The sequence below is a fragment of the Indicator indicator genome, chromosome 9 (genome assembly GCF_027791375.1).
Source record: "Indicator indicator isolate 239-I01 chromosome 9, UM_Iind_1.1, whole genome shotgun sequence".
NCBI classification, from domain to species: Eukaryota; Metazoa; Chordata; class Aves; order Piciformes; family Indicatoridae; genus Indicator; species Indicator indicator.
Window position 1 is genome coordinate 28,102,648 of NC_072018.1, and position 24,024 is coordinate 28,126,671.

The 24,024-nt window shown below is 42.5% G+C and overlaps 1 protein-coding gene across 1 annotated transcript; it reads right to left on the reverse strand.

Moving 5' to 3' along the window:
• Positions 1–12,400: 12,400 nt before the first annotated feature.
• Positions 12,401–13,864, reverse strand: KCNF1 (potassium voltage-gated channel modifier subfamily F member 1). Its single transcript, XM_054383820.1, has one exon. The coding sequence runs from the start codon at positions 13,862–13,864 to the stop codon at positions 12,401–12,403; it is 1,464 nt and encodes a 487-aa protein (XP_054239795.1).
• Between the last annotated feature and the right edge of the window lie 10,160 nt (positions 13,865–24,024).

A 24,024-nucleotide genomic window follows, 5' to 3' on the forward strand; every position in this document is an offset into this window, starting at 1 on the left:
GCTGGCACAAACCATATTTTGATATGGAAGATCAGGAACGGATGTTGGGTATATTAGCTTGATTAGGGGACAGGACTTACCGGCATGGCTCCTGCAGTCAGATCCAGGCATCCCCTGATTTCAGGGAAGCCTGAAATGTCATGACATCATGCCAGTGTCACAGACTGTGGTCCCATCTGTTTCAGGCATCTTTATTTATGTGTGATAGTGTGGAGTTTTTATAAACCAAGCAGCAATGGAGAAATGTGTTCTATGACTCTTTTGTAAAAGAAGACTCTTCATCTCTGGGTTTTTTGTAAAAGAATCACAGAATGTTAGGGGCTGGAAGTGACGTTGAAAGATCATATAGTCCAACCCCCCTCTAACAGATCACACAGGAATTGCATCCAGGTGGGTCCCAAATATCTCCAGAGATGGGGACTCCACAACCCCCCTGGGCAGCCTGTTCCAGTGTTCTGTCACCCTCACAGTGAAAAATTTTTTCCTCATGTTTCCATGGAACTTCCTATGCCTCAGCTTCCACCCATTGCCCCTTGTCCTGTCATGGGGCATCACCAAGCAGAGCCTGACTCCATCCTCTTGGCACTCACTCTTTACATGTTCATAAACATGAATGAGGTCACCCCTTATTCTCCTCCTCTCCAAGCTAAACAGCCCCAGCTCCCTCAGTCTCTTCTCATAACAGAGATGTTCCATTCCTTTAATCATTTTTGTGGCTCTGCACTGCACTCTTTCAAGTAGTTCTCTGAGGTCTTTCTTGAACTGAGGGGCCCAGAATTGGACACAGTACTCCAGATGCAGCCTCACCAGGGCAGAGTAGAGGGGGAGGAGAACCTCTCTCCATCTACTAACCACACCCCTTCTAATCCACCCCAGAATGGCATTGGCCTTCTTGGCCACAAGAGCACATTTCTGGCTTATGGTCAACCTTCCATCCACTAGGACCCTCAGGTCCTTTTCCCCTTCACTGCTCTCCAACAGGTCAGTCCCCAACCTATCCTGATACATAGGGTTGTTCTTTCCCAGGTACAAGACTCTACACTTGCCCTTGTTGAATTTCATTCATTTTCTCCCTGCCCAACTTTCCAGCTTGTCTAAGACTAAGAAGACCATTCACCAGCTGTGCCATCAGCAAAGCCCACAAACTCAGGAGGAAGACAAACAGAGAGCAGGTATAAAGGTTCAGGTCAGGGTTAGGACACTCAAATAATGATGTCTATATGTGCGGTGTCTCAGTTCCCTCTAGAGCCAGTGGAGATCTAGTCAGTGCCAACAGTGGAGCCTAGCATGTAGCTGAGGTTGCATGGACCATGTTCAAGCAGACACAAGGAGGGGGAATCAGTTGCCCAAACAGACAGCTAGCAGTGCTAGACATCAGGTGCTATGAAGCACTTCTCTGGGCCTCTTGCCAGGCAATTCAGAAAGGTTCATGTGTCCCCTAGGATGTGTTTGCCATCCCCTACAGATGTCTCGAGCACTCTATTCTACCTGGACATGGTCCTGGATAATCTGCTTCAACTGATCCTTCTTGACTAGAGGCATATTAGGTGATTTTAAAAGGTCTCTTCCAACCTAAGTGATACTGTGGTCTCAGTCAACAATAGATGCCAGTATATTTGGCACTTGAAAGATGCTTCTCTGCTAGAATGCTTGTAGGCTCCAATGACTCCAGCTCCATTCATTTTGAGGTTTCTTAGGAGTCTAGCACCCCATAAGATGCTCTACATCTGGCTGGGACTGGCAGATACAGAACAGTACTCACAGCAAATATATACCCATTCTGTGTCAGGCCAGAAGGGACACGCTCGTCTCAGCTACAATGGATGCTAATGTTTGAGCAACTGACTTCTCAATGATCATTTTTTGGAACACTATGTAGCCAAGAGTCCAGATGGCAAAGTCTGCCCATCCAAAATGTGTTAGTTCTGTGGTAAGATAGCTCCTTGTGGTTATATTATGCATCTACTTTGAGTGTGCTATACTTCTGTTTTTTTACACTAACAATATCTCAGCTACCTGAAGCCTCCATGCTATGCTGGTATTTGATCAAGCCATTTCTAAAACATTCCTTGAGCAGACTGGGGGGTTAAAAAAGAGAGAGAGAAACAAAAGTTAAATTATTTTTATTTGAAGGCAGATTTTTCAGAACTTAATTCATTCCTGCAGCACTTATCGTGACAATAGTCGAGTCTCTAAAAATCACACATGATGGTACACCTCCTCTCCACCCTGCTACTTAGTAACATTGCTGCAGCCATCACACATCAACCTTGCGTGGGAATTGTTGTTTCAGTTGTCCTACCCAGTAACTCAACTCTTAAGTGCCCTTCACCATCACATCCCGGTTCTCATCCTGTAAGCATAAACAGCCTGCATGCAAACCTTGCATTCAAATGTGCTCAAATGAAAGATGGTTAAATAAGACCCATTTACCATGCATTTGTTTCTTGCTCTGCCTTCATCAGTTTTCACCAAAAAATAATTTACTTTGATTCATGGTTGCATTTGTGTTGCAGTCTCTGCCAGCAACAGTGGGAGGTTTTTATTTCCAGCTCATTGGTACACTCCGATTAACAAAACAGGGCAGTGAAAAAGCCTTAAAGTGATTTAAAAACTCCAAACCCAAACTGGTTTGAATTGCTTTTCTTTTATCTTTGAATTACATCAAGGGATGCTTCATTAAGGACTAAAGATTTGGAAGATCCCTTTCATGTCAGAGGATGATGCCTGCTGGGATGGCGTGTGCCTTTTGTTACCTGGATCAGAGCAAGGAGATGAACTGGCAGTGAAATGCTGGTGATCTTTCACTGAAGAAACGACTGTTTCCTATTAACTCATAGCAGTGCTACTGTCTGAACAGTTAAACAGCAAGGAGGGGGATCAAATAAAGGATGAAAAGAGTTGTTTTCAGTTTAGCCCCTGTTTAAAAATGAAGAGGTACCCAGAGACACTCAAGCCAAATATCCATCACCCTCCCTGTTTGGCTGTTCCTTGGGAATCAATCTCATCAGTTGATTGTTGCCCAGAGAGGTGATAGAAGCCCAATCTTGGCACCTTCCCAGGTCAGGTTAGACAGGGCTCTGATCAACCTGATCTGATTAAAGAGGTCCCTTCTCACTCCAGAGGCAGGGATCAGACTAGATGACCTTTAAAGGTCCTTTCCAATCAACACCATTCCATGATTCGAAGATTTTCTTGTGCAAAAGCTTTTCACACACCCATAGTGAAGCACAAGGGAGTCCTTCATACATTCCCTAAGCAAATGAGTAGCTGTAGCACTGGGCTGGAGGTGAGAGTCCTTGTGTAAAACCTCACTTAAGGCACATTGCCAGTCCCTTAGCCTACTGCCAAGGTCCTTTCCTTCTCATCACAGCTGCAAATGGCATCTTGCTGTCACAGGACTGATGTACAGACAGATCCTTCACATTCTGTGGCAGTTGCCATTATTAAAGAATATCCTGTGTCTTGGATTGGTATAACAGTGAATTAGGTTGAAATTTGGGACTTCAGATCAGATTGTTGTATTCTGCTTATAACTGCAGACTGCCCAAGAATCAGCACTGTTGGACTCCTTGCCTTGCTGCTCAAAATCCTATATTTTAGTCTACAAAATGTACCAATTTGGATGAGCAAGATAAGCCCAGAAATATCAGAAGGAAGCCTACCAGATTAGCTCACTCTGCCCCACAACTTTGTCATTATTATAATCTCATTTTCCCTGGAACACTGAGAAATGTAGAGGAATCCAGTTAGCTTGCTTTTATTTCCCTTGGTGGCTGTGACAGAGCTGCTTGTGACCTATTAGCTGCTCTAACCTATGTGGGGATTTCAGTAAACAGCCAATATGCTGGCAAATAGTGCATCTTCTTTAGTCATATTGAGTAAGACTTTATTATTTTCTTTCTAAAAATCCTGAAAGTTGAGGGCCATGAGCTCTTCAGGGAGGTACATGTTATTATATGGCAGACTTCATCAGCATAGCCAAGTGTTACTGGTACATGCATGGGCACCTGAAGTTTCAGTCATAGACCAAATGTTGTCACACTGGGGCTGTCTACAACTTTGTGATTAAAACAGTATTTCCCTCCAAAAAAATTACTGACATCCCTTGGATGTAGCTGAGGGAACGATGTTGTTTTCTTCTAGGTTGGTCTACTCACCTGTTTCTTGTACTTGGAGCTTCATAGTATTTGGGCAATGGTGGCTTTCTGTATAAGGAGTAGGAAGGGATAGATCAATGTCAGACACAATCATTTGCTGCCCACTTGCTCACTGAAAAGTGATGGTCTGAGGGGGGAAGAAGAAAGACTTAGGTGCCTCACCTACCTGCCCTTGGATGGCTGAGCCAGGAACTGCTCCAGCAGCTCACTTACACTCTCTCAGCTAGATCCTAGCTGCTCATTGAGGATTTTTATACTCTCTTTATACTCTTTTTTCCAAATCAGAAACATTTTGCAGTCATTTTGTGCAGAGAAGTCATATCAGATATGGGAGCAGCTCATTTTATTACATTCTCAAGTTGCTCAGGTCTCATGTGAATATTTTTGGCATGAGGTGGACAACAACTCCAGTGTGCAAAGATGAAGTCCAGCTGGCAACTGATGTTAACTTTTCTAGCCAAGGCAGTACGAATGTGTGAGTCACAGCAGGGATGATGTCGTACAGCAGCAATTAATTTGCTCCTAAGGCTAACGGGTCCAAATGGTAAAGGATTTTGTAAATGGAATTTACTTGTTCCAATGCAAATAACTAACTGGCAAACAATAACCACTCCAGCCTGAAACCCCAGCCAGTAATAGGTTGACATTTGTTCTGCAGAGGGTTTACAGATTCCCCACGAGCTGGATAGGAGCTGTGTTTTGCAGCAACAATTGATTTATTACTGTGACAACCAATAGAAATAGAAGGACCTGCTGGCAGGCAAGGGTGTGATTTGTTCCTTTGCAAACAAGCAAGTGGTGTCCAGCTGGCCAGTGGCCATTTCCAAGCAAAAGCCCAGGGGAGGCTGCAGGTTTTATCTCCTCTCTTCTTGAGTTTTGCCTGTTAAATAGTGAAGGCATTATTATTTTATATATATATATATTTTACCAAAACACATTTGCACTCAGTAATGTTTGTAGAAAGTGAGTTACTCAGGGGATTGCAAAGGTTAGGCTTCCTTCTAGATGTTTCTCTTCTCGAGCAATAGGACAACACTTTATCTGTTATTCATGAATAAAAAATAACTCTCATTGCAGCAGCCTCTGTAGGGACCAATCAAGGTCCCATTGTGCTGATGCCTGATTGGTGACTGTGAGCAGAAAATTGCTGGTGCTTGCTTGGATGGAGTTCAGAAGCATCAATTTTTTCCCATGTAAGGTTTAACATGAGCACATTCTGATCAGCAAGGCACATAAGCACATGTTTAAAGCAGTCTCTCTCCAGCAAAATATTCCAGAGTGTTTCATATCTCTCAAAGAGAAGGGAATTTAAACGCATGCAAAAATGCTCAGCTAAAGTAGACAGTGCTGCTGCACATAGACCTTGCATCTTTTGAGCATTCCACATATAAGAGTTTTCTATTATGGAGGGTAGTTGAAGAACACGTCCAGATGAAATCTTGAGCCACGGTGTTTTCTCTCCTAGGCATGTTCTAAGCCTGCCCCAGTGAACTTAACACAGTGCAGAGAGATGTGACTCATGGACATGCACCATCATGGATGAATCATTTCCATTTTCTGAAACAAAATACTGAAGCAGACTGAAATTAAGGCATGAAAAAATGAGGCTGAATGAAAAGAAAAATATGCCAGTGACAAGAGCTGTCCGATTATGCAGCAATCTTGATGGAACAAAGGAAGGAATCAAAAAGGCATGTAGTATTTCATGGTGGTTAATATGGCATAGACTAAGACACAGGAGTTAGTTCCTCCTGTTAATAATGGACGAGCTGGGACCTCAGGGATATGAGAAGTTAAAATCAATATATAGCAAAGATGTAAATAAGGCAAATCATATTTGTGGTGTATCATTTTTACTGTGAAAATAAAAACAAATAAAATCAAAAGTGACCAACAGCTAGCTACAACTACTTCATGTTCTGGGCATTGTGTAACGTTGCTGTATCTTACTGCACTGATCAGCCTGGAAAATACTTACTTTGTAATGCAGTAGAAACATTGTTTGGAATCGGTGGAGTGCATGGTAGTGATAAAGAATTTCCTTGTAATGTTGTTATTATAGTTGAAGGTGCAGTTTATCTCCTGCACAGTAAAGCAGGCTGAGGCTGCCAGAAGGTTTCCTAAAACTTCCATTTCCAGTGCTGAGCAATTTGCTGCTTTCATCTGGAGATTACTTTCCTGTGTTTTGAGAGCTCTCACATGGAATTTGTGAGCCCTAGAGTAAACTCTAGTGAATACAGATAATTTTCATTTTTTAAGATGTTTAACTGCTGTGGAGTGAAGAGATGACTTCCTTATAGAATAAGGAGTCATGACATTTCATGCTTAAACCAAAGCACTAGGGTCAACCTTTGAGTGCCTCATTTTCATTGAAATCAATAGAGTGATGAACTGAAAATAACAACGTTCTTGAAGATATATACAACAACTTTCTCTTCCTTTTCATTTTGAGAATTTCTTTTTGAAGAGAGTCCTCTACCTAGATTCCTTTTAAAATTTCCCTTCCTTTCTGCTTCTATGTTATATTTTTAACTGACCAGGATGCTTTTGCAGTACTTGACACTGAGAAAGATGTTCAAGGCTCATCTTAAACAAAGAAGAAGACAAAAAGCAGCTTTAAGACACTGGGAGCTTTCTCATCTACATATGAAAGCAATAAGAAAAGAAACTATTAAATGGCATAGCTTCTTCTGGAGCTCTCAGACCTTTCTGTCATTTTCATTTTCCTCTTAGGATTTACTTGAGCCTGTTTTGTGTATTAGCCTGGCTCACTTGGCTGTATCATTTAACCTCAACACTCCTAAGGAAGGCAAAGTTCTCACTGAATTCAAGCCTAATATGGCTCATTTCAGGAAGATAAACCAATCTGGAGTTTAGTGGGATATGTACAGCTGAAGCAAGTAAATTTAATATACATTGCCCTGAGCTGACTTTCACACTAGTATTATGTTGCTGTGACTCTTGGAGAAGTTTGATTTACACCAGGCAGTGTAGAATTTATTCCTCACATCACGAAGGATGATTGGTCTTAAAGGGCAAGTGCTTCCTGAAAGACAGTATGGAAGAAAATGTTGATGTTCATGAACAGACAGCCTAGGCAAAAGCCAATAGTATCTGATTGGACAGCAAGCCAGATCCTCAGAAACATGGCTGGGTGGCAAGAGTGTTCTCCTGTGTATGTGCCTGGTAACTGTTCTACCTCTGTAAGTAAGAAATTGTGAGATTTGTCAGTGGATGTAGGTCTGTGTTGAGGGGCAGGAGGGGGGGAAACACTTCTCCCTGGTACATTTCACAGGGGACAGGGTTCTATTTTTTTTAGCACAATATGGCTGGAAGAGAGTTCGGGGGGGGGTTGTGTCCTCTGGTATGTTTAATTGTTCATTAATACTTCTTAACCCTTACTTTCATAGACATTTGAATGCTCTGTCTCAACAAATAGCTGTTTGTTGCTCTTTCATCCAATCTCAAGTGTTTGCATATTTATGTGAAAAATCAATATAGACAGAGAGAATATCTGAGGCTGGAAATTATATGGTCTTGATTTCTTCTCTTAAGCATTTTTATTAGGCAGATACAAGTAGTACAATAGGTAAAAAATAGGTGCTTAAAGGGTTACTGGAACAGCATCACTGTTAACTTCAGGTGCAAAAAGGACCTTAGCAATGAATGCCCTTAGCACAACCAGGGACAGATGGGCTGTGATGTACAGTCCTCAGCTCTCCTTCTGTTTGATAGGAGCTAGCTCTGCCTCCACATATTCACATTCCCTCCAACACAGGCACAGAACAGAGAGGACATTTCAATTAACCCTGTGTGGCAGGAGCCATACCTGCAAGCAAGAGGCAGAGATCCTGCACTTGAGACAGCAGACAACAGTGGTATTCTAGTATTTTCCATAATCTTGATTTATTTTTTTTAAGTGCCTTCAATTCATATATACATGTGGCAGACCAGCAGTAAAAACCTACCTGTAGATGGCTGTTTCTGCCTGAATCTGCCCTGCCTCCAAAGGCAAGGTGGCTGCGACACACCAGCCAGAGCATGGCATGAATTGATGTGTTACACTCCTATCACTTTCCTGAGATTAATGCTATGTGTCACTGACTGCTGCAGCAAACTCTCACATTTCTATAAGCAGTTTTCACTGTTAAGTTGTATTCTTTTAGGTGTCCAGGAAAGTAGAACAGGCTTCATTTTGCCTACAGTCTTAGCAACTGCCACCAATCTACCCTTGGGTGAGTTATTAAACTAAGGCTCCGGAATCAGATTCTGCTGTCAGCTATTAGATGTCAAACCTGGATTAATCCCAAATTTACACCTGAAGCTGATGTTACTTAAGAAGTAAAGATTGGTCCCTTCAAGTTTTAATGCCATGTGTTGCAGGCTGTATTAAAGATTCAGCGTTATCTAGAAGCATCCAGGGCTGGCTGCATAGGGCAGGTGTTCTACAGGATAACTACTCAAGAGGATTATTTGACCTGCTCACTGTGCTTCAATATTTCCTGCACAGTGATCTAAGGAGCTTCTATATGAGAAGGGATATCAAATACAATTCTTCTCAACAGGTTTTCTACAGCAGAGTACTAAATTTTCTTTCCCTAGCTCCCAATGTCTTAGGGGAAAGGTGACCCTGTGCAACTTAGAGATCCAAGTAGAATTATTTAGGTAGCAGAGGTATCAGGAGAGATCCATGCAGTTTATGCAGATTTTTATGCACTTGGACATTTTTAAGCTGTTCCAGTCCTGGTTATCCAGGTGAATGGTATTAAATACTAGGGGCAAGGGCTCTCCCAAGGGACAGTTGTGTTATGGAGCTTCCCACATGCTGTAGAAACTGGGGAAGCTCAGTTCAGTGACTGATGCTGTTTGTGTGAGTCTGGATGTGGGTTCACTGGGAAGGCTTTGCATTCACTAATTTAATTGTCAAACTGTCCAAAAAGTGCTCAGGAAAAGCTGGACATGGGGAAGTCCCTGGTGAGTTGGGTGGATGTGTCCTATGCCCATCTCACCCAGAGCACAGGAACGAGACCTGTACCAAGCATGATGCAATTTCGCCTGTGAAACGATCAGGGCTTGTCCTAACTTTGGATTTGAGAAAGTCCTGTGTCTAACACCAGGGGACCCTGACTCAGCCAGAGCCTTTGGATAGTGTTGCTTTCCCTCTGCAAAAGGACTGCACTAACACTCCCCTCCCACCTCCAAGCCTTTTAGTAGATTAACTTGTCACAAACGAAAACCAGCTCTGCTGGGTTGTGCAAGTCACTTTTTAAAAAGTCCTGAAAATTTATATCCCGTATCTCACTCTATCCTTTAAGGAGCAGAGTCTTCTTCAGCCCCAGTTTCAAAGCCAGTGTTTTTTATGGGAGTTTCTTGGTCTACTCAAGTTTCTCCTCAAGGGCCCTAGAAAGCTTCTTGCTTTCTATCATCAAAGCCTCCCCTGCTCCGCTCCAGTCCTGCTGCATGTGCAGGCTGCCAGCCTGCCCTGTCCCTCCATCACTGCCCACATTCCCCCTTGTTCCCACAGCACAGACAAGACAAACAGGCAGGAATCCATCCTGCCTTCACACAGACTTTCAAGAACATAAAACTCACAGCACCAAATCCAACAAATACAGTCCCTAGTGCAGCAAACCACACAGAGACTGGCTCAGGACCAGCCTCGGCTGGACCTTCACCAATATTGTCCCAACACTCTTTCTATACTGACAGAGCGTAGGCAGACCCCACTCCTCCAAGGCATGAAATTATTCCTGATAAAAGGGGCTTACTTTTTAAATTTAATGTCACATTAAATAAATTGCAAAGAGCAGCAGTGAGGATTTAGTACTTGCAGTGCCAGGCATATTACTTAGCATTTGTAGAATGCTTTGCTCACTCAGAAAAGCATTTTTGCTAACTTAATTCATCTTCAGGCACCCTCTGCATGTCATGAGGGATGTCAGGAACATTTAATATCCCTGCTAATAGATAAGATATACAGCTGGAATTGGCACAGTTCTGTTGCTTTTCCTCATCTTTCACCCTCAACATCCCACCTGAGTTGATTTTTGATGGCTGCAGTCCATATTTGTGTCCTTGAAGTTCTTAGCAGTGCAAGAGGCATGATCTTGTTCCTTTGGTGAGAGCCAGCTGTGGTCCTCACTGGGCAGCCAAGGGCACGAGAACTGAGACTGGTGGCAAGCAAGGAACAAGCAGACAAGAATTGAAAGAGCAGGTCTAGAAACTGAGAGCTGGAACGCAGAGGGGAGGATGGGGCTGAAGGGATGCTTGGGCTGAGGAGGTCATTTGGATAGGGTGTTTGCCATAGGCAGAAGATAATTTGGGACAAAAGCTGGTGGAAGGATTCTAATACAGAAAGGTTAAAAGGTTGGTTTGAATTACCTTACTTGATAAAAGTGTTTAAAGCAGGAGATGGTAACATGATTTTGGAAGAGGACAGTAGGTCTGGCATGAGCCTGGGTGATACAGAATAGGTGTCCCTGGAGGTCAGCAGCTCTAGGTGTAAGGGGTAATATTGGGAAAGGTCCTTAGCCTAGGGGAGTCAGGAGTTGTTTTTTTGTACCAGGAAATCTACAGAGCACATTTCTGGGGAGAGGCTGCCCACCTCCACACATCTGCCCAGCCCCTGCACACCATCACTGCTGCATGCTCCCAGGACAGTAGTCTTCTCACTGGCTGACAGACACCCCTTTGCCAGGGCCCAGGGGAAAACAAGGTGCCAGGGGACAGCACAGAGATCACCCAGCATCGCCGTTCCTCTGCAGTCACTGTTTATGTGGAGTGGATGCCACAGCCCTGTCACTTGCCTGTCTCCCAGGAAAAACGTCCCAATGACCTGCATGGGGATCTCAGGCACAAGATGTCCAGGGACAGGTCCTGGTTCCTGCTGCTGTGTTCCACCTGGGTGAAAGGCTACTCAGCACAAAAGAGAACAAAAAAGCACAGCTACTTTAGTCCTTTAATCATTTGGGATCCTACTTTTAATGTATGTAAATACATCTGTGTGCCAGTTCACCCTCCCTCTTTGAGCTGGCATAACTCCTAGTTTCAATGGATATCTCTAATAGAGACCAGACCCAGTCACACTACATGAGTGAAATTAATGCTCACATTTTTGTGAGCACTTGATTTGAAAAGCATAGTAGCTACATAGTAGTGTTGATTAATATGCTGATTAAGATACCAACTAGTGCTTACTACCTCTGTAAAATAACATTTACAAAACCATGCAGTTATTGTAGAGATGCGATGTGCTTTCTTGAAATAAAACACCTAGTAAGATGTTCATTCAGATAGATATTTTTACTATAAAGCAATTGGAGATTACACTATTCTTACTGAAACTTTCTCCACACTTACTTTCAAAGAGTTAAAGTATCTTATTTAGGAGTACTCAACTGAACTCCCCTAAAAACTTTTCTTGCTTCAGCAATGAATAAAAAAGTACTATGAGTCAACTTATAGTTTTTAGAATTACTTCCTTATAAATCCTTCCTGAAAAATCCCCACATGCATAAATTATTATGTTGTTGTTAAATGCTAGAACAAATACTTTTTTTAACTTGCTCCTCATCTTTGCCCAAAAAAATAGCCGAATAAATTTAATGTCTCATTGAAATTTATAATTTTTCTGGAAAGAGGAACAGATACCTGTCCAAAGCATTGAGCCTAAATTACACTTTACAGAAACAAAGCCATTTGACCCTAATATTCTGCACACAGTGTATATTCACACTTTCAGTAGCTCTAGGGTGAAACTGCTTATAATGTTTTCCAGTAAATCTGAATCTAATATGAATGAGAGGCTGCTTTAATTATTTTAGAAGCAGTTCTCCTAGCTGCAAAGGCATTGAAGAAAGCTTGGAGGACACAATCTGTGTGATGCTGCGCTTTATTGTCACAGGTACAGAGTTTTGATGTGGCAATGCTGCACATTCAAATCATCAAACATTTACCCATCGGAAAGGACTTTTCAGTCTCTGGAATGGCTACAAATGGGTTTTGTCAGAACACACTTATTATAAGCAGTCTGATCTCAATAGAGTCCTACTATTTTATTTCAAGTAATAGCAGCAAAGTCTTACCAACTGTTGATGGAGATACCGCGGGGTTAATATATATTCACGTTGGAAAAGCAAAGCAGAGCTCCCTCCCAACTTTAACAGATCCCTCCGGTTTTTTCCATAGTTGACTGTCAGGTTGTCCCGATCAATAGCTTAGCACTGACAACAGCTCACAGTTTATTTGCAGCTTTGAAGCCTGTTCCTACAGTGTTTCTCTTCTGACAGGAGATGAATAAAGGTGTCACTGTGTGAGACTTTTAGCCGGCTGCTATAAAAAGGCACCTCCTTGCCTTCCCTTGCAAGATCCTCTGGTTCATTCTTGGCGTTTGTGGCTTTCCCATCAGCTGAGTTCAGCTCCATCAGCTCCAATTCATGCTTGGCAGCTGTTTCTAAAACTCTCTGTTTGTTATAATATCTGACAAAGTTGTTAATTATGGGATGGATGGGAAGGGCAATTGCTATCACTCCACATAGAAAACTGATGGCAGCATTCAGTTTTCCTAGTGTTGTTTTAGGGTATATATCTCCATATCCAACCGTGGTCATGGTAATGATTGCCCACCAAAATGACTGAGGGATGCTTTTAAATAAAGTTTCAGGGTGACTTTGCTCCATGGTATAACCCAGGGCAGAAAAGACAAAGATCCCAACAGCTAAATACATGAGGAGCAGCCCGAGCTCCTTAAAGCTGCGTTTCAGGGCATACGTTAGAGTCTGGAGCCCTGAGGAGTGCCGTGCAAGCTTGAAAATCCTTGCGATCCTCATGATGCGCAGCGCCTGGACAGCCTGCTGGACATTGCTCAGCTCCATGAGCTTGGCTCCCAAGTGGGTCAAGGTCAGGCTGACATAGAACGGAAGTATTGCTAGCACGTCGACAATGTTCATGAAAGACAAGACAAAGTGGAGTTTGTTGGGAGAGGAGATTAGCCTTAGCACATACTCCATGGTAAACCAGACTATACAGACTGTCTCTATGCTGTCCAGAGTTGGGTGCTCCACACGGTTCCCCTCCGCATCTACAATCTGCAGGTCTGGGATGGTCCCCACACACATCACAATGGAGGAGATCAAAATAAACAGAAAGGACAGAACAGCAATCACTCGAGCTGGGTAGGATGATTCTGGCTTCTCCAGAAATTTCCAGATGTATTTTTGGCACCTTTTCCCACGACTTTCTGAGGCATCTACTCCCAGGTCATCCAGAATCAGCTGCACTCTTCGGGCTATTTCTTCCAGTTCCTCCCTTTTTTCACTTAGATGAGTTTTGCAGCAGTCATCCAAAAATTTTAGATCCACTTTCCAAAATTCCATTTCATTCTTGAAACATATGGGGCATATTCCTTTCTTCATATGAATTTCCCCAAAGTAGTACACGTCAATAATGCATTTGAAAGCATCTGGATCTCTGTCAAAGTAAAACTCTCTTTTTCCAGGATCATAGTCATCACAGAGTGAGAATATGCTATCATATCCCCCTGATAAACAGTTCATCAGCTCTGCCAGTCGTGTTTCTGGATATTGGTTCAGGTTGTCTCCGTAGAACACCTGCCTTACCCCACCAACATTGACTACAATCTCTGTTTCTTCATTTTTTTCTGATCCATCACTCTCCACATCTGGAAAACTGGAGTCACCTGCCATTTCAATTGTATTGAATTTTATTTGCTTTTTAGCCTGTTTGGTTTCAAAGCTTTGTGGTTTTAATTCCTCATGTAAGCAAATCAGCACCAAGTCAGCTCTACTGCACTGCTACCAAACTGACCCGTAGTTGTGGTGGGAAAGGTTACAGAAATAAACCTGTGCTCAGGAAAGCCTTGTGAGGTATGCAACAAGCTGCAGGGAAAAGACAAGTCACCAGGCTGCTATGCCTGCAAGCAGGATGTTAGAAAGCTCCTGCAGATTTGAAAGAGAAGAAACCGTTTAATAAAACTCACCCCTCTGCTCAGTGCTTGAGAGTCTTTTCAGGTCCCATTCTCACTCTCTGAAAGTGATATTTATTCACAGGTTGGAAGTCACGGTAGAGAAGTAAATCCTGTGCTCTGATTAATGCAACGTGCAGTGAGTGACAGTTCTCAGAGAGACAATCAGCAGGGTGAGCCCACAGAAAACTGTTGCGGTTTCTCTCTTCAATTCCACAGATCTCCCTAGAAAGCCGCTACTGAATTTTGTTTCTCTCCGGTTTCTTTTTACTTTAAGGTCTTCCAGAGTTTGTCTGCTGACTCTCACACATCATCAGCCGGTGCAAGCGTGCAGAGGAGAAACTTGCGCTTGCTTTCCCTTTGCTGTTTCCCAACACAATAGGGAGCCCGGGCTGCGAGGAGTCCTTTCCAAACTCTACCCTCTTCTGGTGAAACCCAGCAAAACATCAGCTACGGAGGAAACGCAGCTCAGCTATTTATATTCCTGACTAGCTGTACAAAGCTATGTTTCTACACTGCTGTGTGCACTTGAACGATTCTTTTAAAGCAGTTTTTTAGATCAAATATAAAACATAATCGTGTATAAAGTCATTCAGAGATTCAGAAACACCTCGAACATTTTCTTGTGATGGCAGAAGCCAGAGGAAAAATAACTGTTTTGGAATACATGATATAAATCTTGCTCTCAGCAGGGCTTGAGCAAGTCTAGAATAATTCTATGTCAGGACACTGAGTTACTGTAGATGTGAACTGGTGTCAACAAGAACCAAGGAGAGACCACGAAGTTTACATTGCAGCTATAGAGCAAAATTTTCTCTGCTCCCTGCACACCTTTTCCTGGGCTCTGTGTCCTTAGTTTTAGCCATTAGTTTTTGATCCGTTGTCAACTGACAGTTATTAGGGGGTGACTAATTTACATCTATGATGATTTTTCAGTGAATGCTACTTACCAGCAGTAGTGTTTTGCACTGCATTCAGCAAGTCACAAGCAGACATAGAAAAACAAACTGCCTTTTAAATTTGTTTCCTCCAAATTTCAGAATTTGATGGACATTTGTTCCCCAGACCCTTACAGGCAGGAAGACCTATCACCCTGCTCTTAAATTCTTAAATCTAATTATGCAGTTCATTTCAGTGAGTCCTGAGGGCTCTGATCCAGCAAAACCCACAGTTAATAAGATGACAGTTGCATCCTGGGCTGCATCAAAACAAGTGTGCCAGCAGATCAAAAGAGGTGATTCTGCCACTCTGCTCTGGTCTGATGACACCTCACATGTAGTGCTGTGTCCAGTTCTAGGGCTCTCAAGACATGGACCTGATGGAGAGGGAGTGTGCACATAGCCTCACATATCCTATACATATCCCTTGGAGGTTCATGATGCTTGAGATTGCACAAGCCATGAGTTAAAATCACTGATCCAGCTCCTTCCCAGACCTTCCAATGATCTTCCTTGTGCCTGAGTTCTTGCATGATTGAGAACAGTGAAAATATGAAAGAGGTGAATTCATAAAAGAAATGCAAGAAATGTGTGAAGCAGAGGAACACAATCCTTTCTCTTTGTCTGTCACACACAGAGACAAATTTATGATGCAAAAACTGAGGCCAAAGGAATTGGGTTCTTGCTGCTCTGTTACAGTCACCCAGGAAATGCAACACCCTGTCATTCAGCCCGACAGGGAGGAAAAAGCCATGGAAGAACCACAGCTCCATAATCTTCTTCAAATGCCTGATTTGTGCCACTGCAGAACAGTACAGAAGGCAAGAAACAATAAAAGGGTGTTTATTAGTCTACAGATGAGTCAAACTGTTAATCTCTGGATACCAGTGTCACCTTCATGTGTTCCTGAGGGTACTGCATAGTGTGGGTGCAATACAAAATGTCCTTTGAATTTTTTCCAGGTACATACAAGTTTACTAAGACTTGCAGTCTTCTTGGACAAGAGAAATACCTTGGAGAAGTGGAAAAATCCTAGGTTTCATAGCAATAAATATTTACCCACCTGGGACTTCCTTGCCCACTAAAACAAATGGTTTATCTTGATTTAGAGAATAAATTTTAAGAGCTCAATAGCAGTGACATACTTGCAGAAGGAAGAATGTGAATGGGATCACTAATTACTAGTTCTTGCAAAACTAAACTGGGGCCTGGGAAAGTTGGGTTTAGTATCTTGTCAGGCTGCATAAACATAGGGAAGCAAATTCTTTAGGTACAAATCCTTAGATCTAACCATCTCAGTCACTTACTGTCTTTAACCAATGATTCATTGCAGTGACCTTTTGGCTTTTTTCCAGGTAAAGAAATCAATGTGTGGTCCAGTATGGCTGGCACAGAAAGCACCATCTTCATTTCCAAGAAGGTTTTTCTCTCACCCTGTAATTTTACAGAACAAACACCTACAAAATAGGCACACAGGATTAGCACATACATTGTTCAGCTTGAAAGGTGAAATCAGCTCCTCTGAAATGATAAATCTCAGCACATTCTCAAAAGGTTGGGAAGAAACTATTTTTGAAATGCCAGATCAGTCCTTATAAAGGCTTTACTTAGTGCTGCTGCTAAAATCCTTGTGCTTTATTCTCCCTCGTCTTGCACCTTTTCAGAGTTCTTTACACCTTTCAATGTGCCTGTTAAATGTTAGAGATCTGGTAGCATTTTAAATCCACTTTGACAAATGTAAATTTGAAGGGTCAGGGAAATCATAATGAATTAAAATCTTGGTTTTGTAGCTAAAAAGAGGGAGACAGGCTTCCTTGATTGATGTTTTTTATCAGACATACTGCAGAACAGCAAGCAACAGGAGCGAGAAGAATAATTTGCAGCAAATAATTAATTTATCTAATGTAATTCCTTTTTCACCCATGAAAAGAGAGCTTCTCTAATCTAAAAACTTCAATAGGCAATTGTTGCCCTGTAACTCATTTATGAGTAGTTTGCTACAGTTATTAGGGCTTCTAAATTCAACTTGTGTTGATTTATCTGGACTGGGTGAACAGGTCAAGCCATGCTCTGTGTCTGCTGGAAGTGATGTGTGCTGGCAATTGAATTCTACAGACCAAATAAGAAACAGGGAGAGGGTTCCTTTCTGTGTTGGTGCTTTGCTCAGAAAACAACACATGAATCTGAGCTGACAGATGTGTCAAGTTCTGGCTGTGGTTTAGACCTCCTTCAGGGAGGAGAAGGAGGTTCAGCAAGATCTCAAGCCCTGCAGCGCAAGGGGCACCCACCCACAGAGGGCAGTCCCAGACTCAGCAGGGATGCCCAGCATCTCCAAGGGTGTTCAGACCTCCACAGGGCTTGATGGAGTCTTAGAGGGAGGTCAAATATAGTTCCCTAGTGGCACTGGGCTCTGTATGAGGGATGCTGGTAGCACAGAGCACCCAGCACTTGGGGACCTGCAGCAACAGCAGTGAACAGATGCCAGAGACACATGTTCAGCTGCCTCTTTTGGCACTGTAGTCTGGTTCATACTGCTCTTCTGAAGCCCAGCCACACAGATATGGGTAGTAGTGATGCATGAAGGGATGTGAATAGGTTAGGGTACAACTCTAGGGAGATAAAATCAGAGTCCACGTGGAGAGGGGTGCTTAATGCTGCCAGGAGTCATGCAGCCACTCTGCAGGCAGTCAGCCCCCCTGCACTGAACCAGCTCTGATTTCAGTGCCTGGAACCATGGCAGCATCATTGGCCTCTCTGTCCTCCTGGACTTTACAAAGTCTTCAGTGCTGTGTCTGCACGTGTAAAATCAAGAAAGTGTAGAGACCTGGCTATGACTGTTGAAGCAAGAAAGAGTTAGAGCATGTCTGGCACAAATCTGGCCTATGCTGACCAGTTAATGTTATAGTGGCTGCATTATAAGACCATCAGAGACCATTCCTGACAGGTAATTTGCAGGCAGCCACCTGTACTGGATACTCAAAGGACTTCCTAGACTAGGTGGATACCAGTTGTCAGCTGGCCTCAGTGTCCAGAAACATCCCTGGGTACATTTGAAACTCGTCTTGGCCATACTGGTTGTGCTGAGTCACCTTCTACCACTGGGAGCCTGCTTTTTAGGTACTATGATTTTTATGTTGGACACTGTTGCACAGCCCTCAGAGGCCACAGAACTGTCTTGGAGAGATGATGGTTCTTACTCAGTGTAACTCCCTCAGACACCTTTCCTTCTGCTATGTCATATTTGTTTGCAAGCCTGGAACTGTGACGGATCCAGTAGGAGGTCTCAGCATCTAGCACATAACTTCTTTGCCACTAGCTGCAGACTATAGAGAGCCACTGAAGACAAGAACATGTGATGAAAATGTACCACAGAAAAGTCAGTCAGAGACCTAAAGGAGGATGAGGAACTCTCTCATTCCTCCTCTTTTCCTCGGGTTATTATGGGGATAATGCTTCCAGACAGCTGTATGGGGACTGCTCCAGCAGCTGGTAGCACAAAGCTCTGTTTGGAGGAAACACCATATAATTACTTCATGTCAATCACAAGAAATGGTAGGCAGCTAATCTGGAAGAAGTGCAACTCCATGCACTTCCCCAGTGCATCTGAAGGGTAACAGGCTGTGACTTGATCTCTGGGACTGTAGCATCAGGGAGTGTTTGGGAGAGGTGTGTTGTGGGCACTCACTCTCAACAGAAAACTTCTGTGATGTACCTGGTAGCAACTTGTGGTCTCAGCACTGATGCACTTCTTTGGTATGTTGCCATGAGGTAAAGGAGGGGGTCTGAGCCTTGCCACGAAATATGTTCATCACCCACAGCTGTCATTTCTGGCAACGAGTGAGTCTTTCAAATCCCCTGATGGAGGGAAAGAAGTGTCCATCAATCAAATGTAAAGTGGGTGAAACAAAATCTCTACATTTTTAAACATGTTTTACATGACATTTTCTCAATACAACAGACTTCCCTCAGATTGATATGTCAAAAGCAAGAGGTTGTGAAATGTCTGACCTGAGTATCTTGACTGTACCAGATAACTTCAATTTGCAGATCTGCTTTCATGTGTCTCTGTCTCCTACATATTTATGTATTTCTCCATGACCATTATCTCAGATCAAACAAGTCCTTTAGCAGTTTATTTTCCCCTCTTTTAGTTACTTTGTCTCTTTTTGCAAGTTCAAAATTTATATATACTCAGTCAACTTATGTTAGCAGCTCTTTTAATTAATTCCTTATTAAAAGACTGGTAATATCTTGTTGTAAATTTTAATTGCCCTTACTTTACATTTGACATTAATGAGTCTGTTTTACCATAAAATTAAACCTGCCCTAAGTGAACACTCAGGGGACCAATCAAATATCTGATTTAATGCAAACGGCTTTAAATAAATAAGATGCAACCTTGACTGCAAGCAGCTAAGAGAATCAAATTAACCACATTAGTGAATCACAAATAGGATAAGAGTTGGAGATGCTGTAAAAGTTTTAAGGACCTTGTCTTGCTTACAGGGTCACTGTGTTTTGAGGATGGACTGGAAGTCTGCTTCCTGCACTTAAACATTGTACAAAGAGTAAAAATAGGTGACAAAACTTCCTACAGTTGCAGAGATGATGACTTAAAAATGAAGCATTGCACATTTAAGATTTTGCTCCTATTGAGGATGGCAAAAACTTGTATGTGCACATGGAATTAGGGGCTGTAGTATAATCAGTATGAACAAGATAGTTGAAGGCATCTTGTATGGGTGACCTGAGCTCTGGCGTTTCCCAGCTTCTAAATGCCTGCCTCTGCAATCCCATTAAGAAGAATCAAGAATCAAGAATCAAGAATCAAGAATCAAGAAGGTTGGAAGAGACCTCAAGGATCATCGAGTCCAACCTGTCACCCTACACCTCATGCCTATCTAAACCATGGCACCAAGTGCCACGTCCAATCCCCTCTTGAACACCTCCAGGGATGGTGACTCCACCACCTCCCTGGGCAGCCCATTCCAATGGCCAACCACTCTCTCTGTGAAGAACTTTCTCCTCACCTCCAGCCTAAACCTCCCCTGGCACAGCTTGAGACTGTGTCCTCTTGTTCTGGTGCTGGTTGCCTGGGAGAAGAGACCAAACCCCTCCTGGCTACAACCTCTCTTCAGGTAGTTGTAGACAGCAATGAGGTCTCCCCTGAGCCTTCTCTTCCCCAGGCTAAACAGTCCCAGCTCCCTCAGCCTCTCCTCACAGGGCTTGTGCTCAAGGCCTCTCACCAGCCTCGTTGCCCTTCTCTGGACATGCTCCAGCAATTCAACATCTTTCCTAAACTGAGGGGCCCAGAACTGGACACAGTACTCAAGGTGTGGCCTAACCAGTGCTGTGTACAGGGGTACAATGACCTCCCTGCTCCTGCTGGCCAAACTATGCCTGATGCAGGCCAGGATGCCATTGGCTCTCTTGGCCACCTGGGCACACTGCTGGTGACCTTTATCATGACTTGCTGCTTAGAATTTCTTGTGGGACCCCTGTCACAGCACCCCTGGAGCAACCTTGCCTGCTGGAGTGAGGGAAATACTAGGAAGGACATGTAAACAGTGCTAGGGTGAGCACTAGAGAGCTCTTGGTGGTGGCACTTGTGCAAAGTCGAGGCTGGCCTTCCCAAAGATGAACATTCCGATTGCTACCGAATCATAGAGCTCCTGACAACCACGACCAAGAAAGACCGAGACCGTACCAGCAGACAAGCAGGTGGCAACAGGCAGGCTGTTTGCTAAGTTTTGGCAGCCAAGACATGAAGCCAGGTTCTAAATGTGCTTGGGGAGAGATTTCTAATGTTTGTTTAAAAGAAAAAATCCAACAGTGAAGCCTTATACAGCGCTTGGAGTTGTAATAATGATTACTAATACCCTGTACAAGCTGCTGTTGCCAATTCTTTAAAAGGACAGCATGTGTAGCAATTTAGTGTGTGCCATTATACAATAGAAGAGATTGTTGTGTTAACTAATACTTTTATTGTGGGCAATCAAAATAAGGAATATAATCAGGCAATTCACAGTAAACATGATCAAAAGCATTTCTTTATGTGTGCTCAGAGAAGAGGAAAAAATATGAAATATTTTCTAGCACGAAAAAGGAAAGCAGTTGGAAAAAAAATCACAGAAAACATTTCATCAGTGTGCTGAAACAGTAATAAAAAATAAAATACTTCCGTTGATCCTAGAAAATATTGCAACACTGAGGAAAACACAGGCTTCAGCAGAGCCTGCACTTCTCACTGGCTCTTGTAAGTACAGTTACAGTCTTGTTTCTTTCAATGCATGGTACAGGACAAAGGAGAGGAATGTGTGTAGGCAGTAGTAGAGGCAGAGTTCCTATCTTCACAAATAGGAAAATACCAATGCCACACCTGCAGAGGAGTCCTGTGAACATTTGACTTCATTAAATCCTGTAGGACTGAGAGATGTGGCATGATGCCCTGGAGCACCTCTACCTCTTTCATCTTTCAATCTGTTCAGGCTTTCCATCTCCTTCTCCTGTGGAGATGATCACAATCCTGCCTGTGGCCAGGAAGGCAGTCGGGGAGCAGAGGGGGTGGTATTTCCTGGCCTGCATCCTGCTTGCACAGCCAGCACTCAGTGGAAGCATTAAAGCACACTAATTTGGGATGATGAAAGTCAGGGTTTTTATCAGCAAACCTTTGCACTATAGATCAGGGAAAGATGAAAATCAAGCTTTGTTTCCCTTCCCATGGTGTCCATGATTTTAGAAATGATGAGGATTATCGTCTTACTCTTTCTGCATTTGAAAAAGAAGTCCAAACCTCCGTGTGAATCTATGCTCTAAAACTGGTTTCAGCATCCATTTTTTCCTGTGTTCTTTAGCTTTTCTTAGCATAAATCTTTGCTGCATTTAAGTAGAAGTTACAGAGAGTTTCAAGTCAATCAAAACTACATTTTCTGGAGGAGAAATGATGTGTCAGAAACAATTTTCTGGCCCTACTCTGGATCTGTTTTCTGCTATTGGGGAAGTACCTTACTTTCTTGCTACTTTTCTGAAGCTGTCTGGCAACACATTGTATTAGTAGCTTGCAAACGAGTAAAATTAAAATTTTTTTCTGATTTGCCAAACAGATTACAAATAAGCTTTTAAATCATCTGAATGGCTCTAAAGCCAGCCCACATGTTTCTGGGTGATTTGTCTAGACAATGGATGAGTCAAGCCTTTTATCCATTCTATCCAATAATCAGTTCTGCTCAGTTAAGATTTCATTTTACTTTAGTAAATTGAATGCCTTTCATTACTATGTGTTGTTTAATTTAACACTGTACTGACATTGTGCACACTAATTAGTTTTGCTTACCACACTAGTAGTGTCCTCAAAGATGAGATTACAGAGTCCAAGATACCCTTATTTTTAGGGGAAAAACAAAAAAAAATATGATGAAAGGAAGTTCAGTGATGAACGGGAAACACAGCTGCCAAGACCATTCTGTATTACCATTCTGTAGCATTTTCTATTTTTCTGACCCACAGAGTAATGAGAACTTCATTGCTTTTGCTAAACTTCATTGTAAACTGCTGCTGTGATTAACAAAGTTTAACCTCAGGACAGGCAGAGTCTTCCTACTTCTGGCAATGGGAGGATTTCAGCCATACCCTGTGGTTACAGGTAATGCTCTTGGGTGACTTTGAGAAAGGAGTCCCTGATTATGTGATGTTAAAACTTCCCTTATTGGAATACACCTCCCACATGCTCTAGACCCAGTTTTAACTGCTCAACCTTCTCTAATCTTTTATTTAGGCTTCTGTGCACAGTTAGTCAGACTACACTGTAACAGAACCACCAGAGAGAGGAACCACCCTTGGCTGGAATATCCACGCTCACACTTTGCCATAAATCAGCATAAAACCCCCAATCATGACAGCAACTTTGACATTACAGTAAATATCAGGGTAGGAAGCATGGTGACTCCTACTCTTCAAATCTAAAACTTGTATTCAAATCATGATACATACTCCAGTACTTAGCTAGTGTTATCAAAAATAACTAGTCAAAAATGGCTCAAATCTCTAAGCAATTTCTCCTTTAGTCTGCCAAACTGACCACTTGAGGTCAGATGCTACTGGCAAACATCCCCATAAATGCGACCAGAATATGTGCTTGCTGGTTCTTAGGCATCCAAAATGTAGGGGAATTCTATATTCTATATTCAATCTATATTTGGAAACGGGCTTTGCAGCTTATGAAGGAGATTTTAAAAGCATTTGGCAATGTCTCCCCTTAGGGGGTGTACCACTGGTTCATTTGAGAGCAAAGCTGGATCCAGTAACATTAACACTCTGAACATTCTAAATAATCTATCAATAATCAATACATGAGTAGATTTTCCCTTATATTGGTCTTAAACTGGTAATATACTGAAAGCAAAACCAGCTGCTGCATGTTTTATCCATTTTGTAATAAATTCCTAATATATATGGATGAAGAAATAAGTGATCAAGCCACACAGCTGGGGAACCATGACCCTACTCCCCAGCTTGACAGTTTGCTTCAGATTCCTTTTTCAGAGCTTCAACCATTTACTGTTTGTTCTTCACTCATCTCTTGAAGTCTACTTTTTCTTTTATAGGATTGATTAATATTAATAAATTTTAACTAGTCCTGTACAGAAGAGAGAATATTTTCCAGGAATTTCTGGTATTCTGACATTTCATTGAGATGCAGGAGGAAGCAAAGCGTAACCTGCATTTAAAAATTCTCCTTGCAACAGCATGACAACAAATCCAAACACAGGGTATCCAAATCTTTAGTTCAGCAGCACTGAAATCTTACCTTGTGAAAATGTTTATACTACATTCTAGCATTGTGTTATAAACACAGTGCTGTTAAGGCAAGGCAAAGCCAAAATAAAAATAACTGAAATGACAAACCACAATTAAATATTTTAGCTACAGAGATACTGATATTTTG